The sequence below is a fragment of the Eurypyga helias genome, unplaced genomic scaffold (assembly GCF_000690775.1).
Source record: "Eurypyga helias isolate BGI_N326 unplaced genomic scaffold, ASM69077v1 scaffold3839, whole genome shotgun sequence".
Taxonomy (NCBI): domain Eukaryota; kingdom Metazoa; phylum Chordata; class Aves; order Eurypygiformes; family Eurypygidae; genus Eurypyga; species Eurypyga helias.
In genome coordinates this window covers 25,694-32,974 of record NW_010273773.1, presented here as the reverse complement: position 1 = coordinate 32,974, position 7,281 = coordinate 25,694, and the positions used below count along the sequence as shown (strand labels likewise).

Below are 7,281 nucleotides of genomic sequence, written 5' to 3'. Positions count from 1 at the left end.
TTTTTTTGATTTGGCGTCAGTTCAGATAACGATGACACTCGCTCCTGCTTACCCCTTTAAAGGCTTTATTGCCACCGGGGAGATCAGGCCCTGCTCACGTGGGACCTTGAGGACTTTCAGATTTTTGTCCTTGCTGTGTCCGGGGACTCACGTGGCTGCGTCTGTCCAGTGGCATCAATAACTAGCTTGCAAAGCCTTCCAGTGAAGAAGGTTGACATATGTAGCAGGGCCCCTTCTTTGTCAGGGTAATCGCTCCCCGTGACACTTCAGGAGGAATAGGGAGTGCTAGTGTCGGTGTCTGGCAGCCCCTAACACGCGTGCTCAGGCGTTGAGAAAGGGACGTGTTGCTCTGTCAGCTGCTGTGCAAGGGGATTTGTGCTCTTGTGCTGTTTGATGGTACGCAAGCGTCCAGTGTGACCTGTAACTGAACACCAGCTCCTGGTTAATCTGGAACTGCTGAGGAGCATTTCCAGGGTCCCAGGAGCAGTGTGACTTTCTGCCAGCCAAGACCAGGGATTCCTTCTTGGGCCGCAGCTGTATTAAGTGCTCCCTTGCCTCTGAAGTCAATGTGCTAATGCCCGAGCTAGTGCAGAATTAGTGATGATTTTGTGATGCAGTCGTCTACTGGGAAATCTGCGAAATGTCTGTTGCCTGGTGTTGAGTGGATTGCCAGAAGGGGATAAAAAAAATACAGGGGGTTGTTTCTAAGGCAAGCTAAACTGAAGTTGGGAGTTAGCTTTGTGCCCTGTTGGAGCCCCCTGACTGTTACCATCCCTTTGGGGGCGGTACCTGAAGCTAATGAGCAGCTTCACATTCATCTGCTACCCTCCATAGTGATGTCTCCTTTCCTGCCTTGTGCTGGCAAGCCCACGGAGTCCGTTAAGGAGAAAAGTTGTGATGTGCTTCATGCCTTGCCAGAGCGCTGTTTATTTTGAACGCACCGTGATGCTTTCCTTGCTGTCAGATGACATTCATTGTTTTCTGTAAAAGGTAAAGCTCCTAACTTGAAGCATTTGTCATTAATAAGACTTGAAGAGCTCACAGAGTTATTACTGCGTTTGCTTAATGGTGTGTATTCATCCATCCCTTCCTTCTCCCCTGTAATAAGGTTCTGGTACATTCAGCCATCTGTGATTGGATCTGTTTGTCCTTCCTGGGAAGATGAGGGGTGGCGAGTGTCTTGCCATGTGTATGAAAATAGCTAAGTCTTAACAAAGTTGGAGAGAAGACAAGTCAGACATCTGAAGCCAGCTGTATCGATGGGTTTTAGATGGTTGTGGGGCTGCAGAAACACTTGCTGTAGGTGTACAGGGGTCTAACAACTGTATTTCCGCAGGTCACTGTACTTGGGGCATGAACTGTCGATTTATTCACCCTGGCGTGAATGACAAAGGAAACTACTCCTTGATCTCCAAGCCTGAGCCCTTCTCCCCAAATGGCGCTCCTCCTATCGGCCCTCACCCACTGATGCCAGCCAACCCTTGGGTACGCACAGCTTTCCTGTGAATATATGGCTTCTGCACGTAGCTTTTTCATTTCCTGCTCTAGGGGAAGCAAAGGTTTTATTTAAGCTAGTACTTTCGCAAAATTCGTGATTATATTGGATTTGTGATTTTTTTTAAAAGGTGATCTTGAAGTTGCTGTTAGTGTGTCCTGCTGATATGTCTCTCAAGTATCTGGAAGTACTCTAGGGTAATGGTTTACCAAGTATGAGGTTGCTACTTAAAACTAATGCCAAGTGTCTGTCTGTCTTCCTCTTCTCACCTCTCTAACAGGGAGGGCCAGTCGTTGATGAAATCTTACCTCCACCCCCTCCAGACCCTCCAACAGAAAGTGCCTGGGAGAGAGGACTCCGCCATGCTAAAGAGGTAAAGGGCATCCTCAGGAAGTCAGACTGTCTCCCAAAATCCACTGGCCTGTTTCGTTGGGATGCTAGAGGAGCCCGTTTTGGAGCTCCCATGAAGGAGCCTTCCTTTTGCCTTTTAACCTGTTAGCTGCATCTTCTTGTATGTCACCTTTATTAATACAGTCAAGAGGAGCTTGTTCCCAGGTTGGTTTGTTTTTATATCAGCATGACCTAGGGAGAGTCTGTGGCCCTGACCAGTTGAGGGCCGTTGAAGTCAAGCCCTCCACAATGCAAAACTTCTAAAGCTGATCCATTTTCCCTTAATTCAGTGCCTGTTTCTCTAGCTCCTATGGGATCCATGTGTCTGATCATTGCAGGAAATGAGGTCAGCATGTGTGAAACTTTTATTACCTGTGTGCAGCTGTTCTGAGCTGATGGAATCTTCAAGGCCAGGCTGGATGAGGCTTGGAGCATCCTGGTCTAGTGGAAGGTGTCCCTGCCCATGGCAGGGGGTTTGGAACAGGATGATCCTTAAGGTCCCTTCCAACCCAAACCATTCTGTGATTCTGTGAATAGCGATTTATACTTTCTACATCGAGACAAGTCCGGTGTCCTGCACATTTTTGAGACTTGGGCAGAAGGATGCTTTGGGAGAAATCTGATCTTTCAACTTAGTGAAGGATTTTTAATACTCCACGATTTATACTTTCTACATCGAGACAAATCCGGTGTCCTGCACATTTGTGAGACTTGGGCAAAAGGATGCTTTAATTGAAAGATCAGATTTCTCCCAAGTGAAGCATTTTTAATACTTCATTTCTCTCTGCCTCAATAATGTTCTCCCTTTATAATGGTTTTGTGTTTATGTTATGGCAGGTATTAAAAAAGGCAACTATGAGGAAAGAACAGGAGCCTGACTTTGAGGAGAAGAGGTTCACTGTGACGATTGGAGAAGACGAGCGTGAATTTGACAAAGAAAACGAGTTTTTCCGTGACTGGAACTACCGCATCACCAGAGATGTCAGAGATCCAGCGTAAGAGGCAGTCTTGGTTTTGCTGCATGGAATAGATGGGTGGGAAATGTAGTACAGTATGGCAGTCCTTGAGTTAATTTATTCCTCCAAATTGGAGGAATGTTCACCTCATAAAATGGGAACAACTTCTGTTAAGCAGTATGTAGACCAGTTAAAAACTTGAGCTGCCCCTGCTCGCTCTGGTTCAACACTCCCTTTCTTTACAGTCATCTTTAAACCGTTCTGCCTTCAATGTCGTTGGCACACAGGTCCCTCCAGGACACTGTCTGGTTGTGTGTTGGCTACCTCACATCTGTGCGTTCTTCTGGCTCTTTTTTTCCCCCCTTGGTTTTTCTTATTCCAACCCGCGAGAGTGTTAAAATGCCAAAGCTGGCGTTGCAAAGTTGGCGTGTGCTCGGTGTCCTCGTGCTCCAGGGCAGCAGTTGTACTGTCTCGACCAGCTGGGTGTTTGTTTGCAAGGGCATTGGCACAGCAGCTGATCTTAAACATCTTGACCAGTCCCAGATAAACTCTTTAGTAAGACACTGGTCAGAAAGCAAACCTGTTAGTGGCTGGGGCATGGCCTGGGCCAATACAAACACCCCAAGTGTTAGGGTGGTTGGGTTTTTTTAAGGAAGTAAAACATAACATGTGGGAGACCTCAGATACACTCCTGTCACGACTGAGAGCAGGCAGAAGAAAGTGTAAGGATGAATAAGTCAGCTCTGAGAGACTTGCTTAGTAGTCCTTGAGCCAAGAAATAGAATGGAAAAACAATTTCTGAGGGTCTTGTATTCTGCAGGAATACAGGTGAATCTGTTTCTTGCTTGCTTACACAGTCCTCTGTTCTTCCTGTGTGTACAGATCATGGATCACATCTACTCACTCACAGAGAAAGTGTTTGCAAGGCTTGGCTCTGTCTGTTTTAGTGTGAATGAACTGCAAAACAGACTGAAAAGGAGCAGGTTAAGCTTTTGTTCAGTGATTTTTGATTTGAGCTGGAGTGCAGTTCCTTTCTCCATCTTAAAAAGAAGCTCTCTACCCAGTTCTCCGGACTGTGACAGTACAGTTGCCCTGTATCAATTTTTTCTTGTTTAGAAGATGGTCTGTGTCTTGGTTGTCCCTTCCTCTGAGAAGGCCACTGGGGCATATTGTCACCGGTGCTCTGTGGGCTGACCTTACACTAATTTAGGACTGTATGAGAGAACTAGCAGTAGTGTTCCGGTTGCTTTATGCCACTGCCTCACTGATGTAAGAATTGCTGTGTTAGGTACAGGACTTTGTTTTTCTTACATAATCAAGAAAAAAAAATGTACGACATGTAGGCAGCGTTAAACGGAAATAACGAAACAAATGGAATTCCTGAAAATTCAAGCACCTTTATGTTTAACCAGAGTGTGGCATTAATATATCTTCGTTATGTGTAAAGGTAAAAGCTGCGAAGTTGCTGCTGCTGTAAGTTCTAGAAAACGGTCATTTTTCTCGCGCACCTTGACGCACAGGTTGCCACCTCGCAGCAAACTAACCAGTGGTGGTGCAGCTGGGATGTTAATAAATGCTTTCAGGACTGTCTTGTGGCATGTGAAGATGTCTAAATAGTTCATGAATCCCTTTTTCTTTTTTGAAAAACTATAGGGAGGTGGACATCAAAGAAAACATTAACTATGGGTAAGCAGGTCTTTGATTCCAGTTCTGTTGCAATTGTAAGAACATACTCCCTTTCCTTTCTCCATTGCACTTAAAACTTCCTAGGCCACAGACTGCTGTCCCATCAGGTGTGGGGAGCGGTGTGTTAACTGAACGGAGGTATTTGATTTTTGGGGTGACACCAATTATTTGCCTAAGGATTTAAGCACTGATTTATCTAAACACACAGCAGTGGTGCTTGTTTAAATTAAGAAAAATTCCATAAATATTTTAGGAAGGGAATGGGGAGATTTGGACTCGAGGCTGGGTTAAAACATAACTGTTTCCTTTTTCGGTGTAGCTGGAGATTTTTTTTTTGTCTCTTTGAACACCTGATGTCACTGAACTCGGGCTGTTACCTGGTTGGCATCAGGAGTTTGTTGCTGAATTAAGCATCCATATCCCAGATTCCCTGGCAGACTTTCCCTTGGGTTATTGTTTCAGACAAAACCAGAAATCTTAAACCATTTAAAAGCACTGAAGGTAATACAGGTAGCGCTTAACTTGCAGGACAGCACTTACACCTCAGCCTGTTTCAGAGTGTTTGGCACTTTTTCAAATGCAAAAGTAGGCCCTTTATTCCTTTTACTTACAAGTCAGAGTCTCATTGTGGATAATCTGGAATTTGGGAGCACTTGCTTTATAATCTTAGTCCTGCCACTGACTCCTCTGTGGCCCTGGAAGTTTGTTTCCTGTACCCACCTCCCCATCTTAACAACGGATCTGATGTTTTCACTCCAGGTGGCTGGCAGGGATTGGATTTTTGTGAAGTGTGTAAATTAAAACCATCAAATAATATTACTTGAAATCATCCAATGGAGGAAACATTGCAGATTTAAGGAGGATGGGGTTTAGATCCTTTTCCTCCCCCAAAGTAATCGCAGTTTTGCAGTTGAGCAGAGCGTGCCATGTGCTTGCCAGTTCATTTGTGTGCTGGAGGCTCGGCACCTGTTTTCCACTGGAGAATCACATGGAGTAATTCCAGGCATAGGGACAGAGCGTTGCCCACCTGCCCCCGAAGCTTATCTTCTCCCAGTGGAAAGCTCAGCACCGGCTCGTGGTCTGGCAGCACTGGGATGCACCCATCACCTCCGGTGGCAGGGGAGTAGGAGATCACGATCCGTTCCACTTCTGATGCGAGGGTGCTTGAGATGAGCTGTGTGTGCGTGGACAGAAAAGGCAGCTCTAAATCAATGAGGCAAAACGTGCTCTGTTACATTTGCATATGTTTGAAGTGGCTATAAAAAGCACTTGGTGTTTCTGCATTTTTACCACATTGATTTGAAGACTGAAATCTGTTGGTAGCGTTTCTCTCTTGGTTTCGTGTTTATCAAGAAAGGTTTGTGCTTTTCTCTGATAAGCTTCACTTAAAAAAAGACTGTCTGTTTGGGATATGTAGAACATACACCGCTCTGTACGGTCATACTCTGTCGAACGTGTTTGTTCCTGTCAGTGCACAGTGACTTAGACCTGACCTAGAATCTGTGGTGTTTCTGTGTGGCGACAAGGTGCTTTTTCCCTTTCTAACCTTCCCTGTTTTTCCTTGTAGGCTTGATCCTTATACAGATCCCTATTATGACTATGAAATAGAACGGTTCTGGCGTGGTGGGCAGTATGAGAATTTCAGGGTTCAGTATACAGACCCAGATCCGTACCGTAACTACAGAGTAAGTAAGGTAATACCCCTCTCCGCGCTTTTCCTTTCAACTTTCTTCCAGGTACTTCTGGTGCTTGTCGTGGTTCCAGTGCAGTGGTTGAAACGGGACTGTTCAAGATGCTTAACCTCATGAATGGTTAAATCTTCATTACTGCACTGACGGAGGATGCTCTGTTCAGCGTGATGAAGGCAGAAGCCTGGCTGAGAGAGAGGGGAAGGGGGTTCCCCTTCCTGTGTGCCGGCTGCGTCTGCGGCCCTTCTTGGAAATGGTGGAGAGGGGAGGGAGTTTCCAGGAAATAACCCGAGGAATGGTTTGCTTGTTAGTTGTGGGGACGGAGGGAGAGGATTAGATGCGGACAGGCCTGCTTGTGTAGACCGTCTCTGGTGGAGCTGGACGTTCGTTGCCTTGAGTCAGACGAGGAGCACCCAGCCGGTTGGTAAAACCTGCAGTGGGTTGGTGTTGCACTGCTGTAAAGTGTAGAGCTCAAGGAAAACAAGGCTATAAACCCTTTCCCTCCGCTTCCTTTTGCCCTCAAACTGTTGTGCCTTGAGAGCAGTGGCAGAAACAGTAAATCCAGCTCAGCGGGGAGCTTGTCAGTGGTATTCGTCACGTCCTTTGGAAAGTAGCTTTCCTTTCGCCGTGTGACCTTGCCGTTCTGCAGCGGCAGCCCGAAAACAAGAGCCTGTCCTCACTGCTGTCGCCCATGATGCGCCATCAATTATTTTCATGGTGCTTGTTTGTAAAGTTAATCAGCTTGTTATAAACATGATTAGCAAGGAGAGTAAACACTTGTAAACAACAATGCATTTATTTAATAAGCATAATAAGCCAAATTAATCTTTGACTGTTGCCTTTGAAAATTACAGCTTGTGATGGATGCGATGCGGTGTTTTGTCCCTTCCCACTCTCTCCTCAGCAAACAGTGATGGCCAGCAAGCTCCAGATCATTTATCCCAATGCTTTGCTCTAACATGGGTGTACCTAATTGCTCGCGGTCCAAGGCTTTGAAACCTTGCTGCCGGCGTTGTTAGGAGATGTTACAACAGCGTCACGATGATTTATCTTTTCTTTATAAAGG

General features: G+C 45.8%; 1 protein-coding gene across 1 annotated transcript in view; it reads left to right on the top strand.

The window, feature by feature from the left end:
• Positions 1–1,336: 1,336 nt before the first annotated feature.
• Positions 1,337–7,281, top strand: part of ZC3H18 (zinc finger CCCH-type containing 18) — a gene marked incomplete at both ends in the record, with an annotated part of 31,608 nt that continues 25,663 nt past the window's right edge. Inside the window, 7 exons of the mRNA XM_010159582.1 lie at positions 1,337–1,485; positions 1,776–1,868; positions 2,723–2,880; positions 4,495–4,527; positions 6,095–6,221; positions 6,480–6,487; position 7,281. The exon at position 7,281 is cut by the window's right edge and continues 284 nt beyond it. Coding sequence (XP_010157884.1) covers positions 1,337–1,485; positions 1,776–1,868; positions 2,723–2,880; positions 4,495–4,527; positions 6,095–6,221; positions 6,480–6,487; position 7,281 — 569 coding nt within the window. The remainder of the gene's footprint in view (positions 1,486–1,775; positions 1,869–2,722; positions 2,881–4,494; positions 4,528–6,094; positions 6,222–6,479; positions 6,488–7,280) is intronic.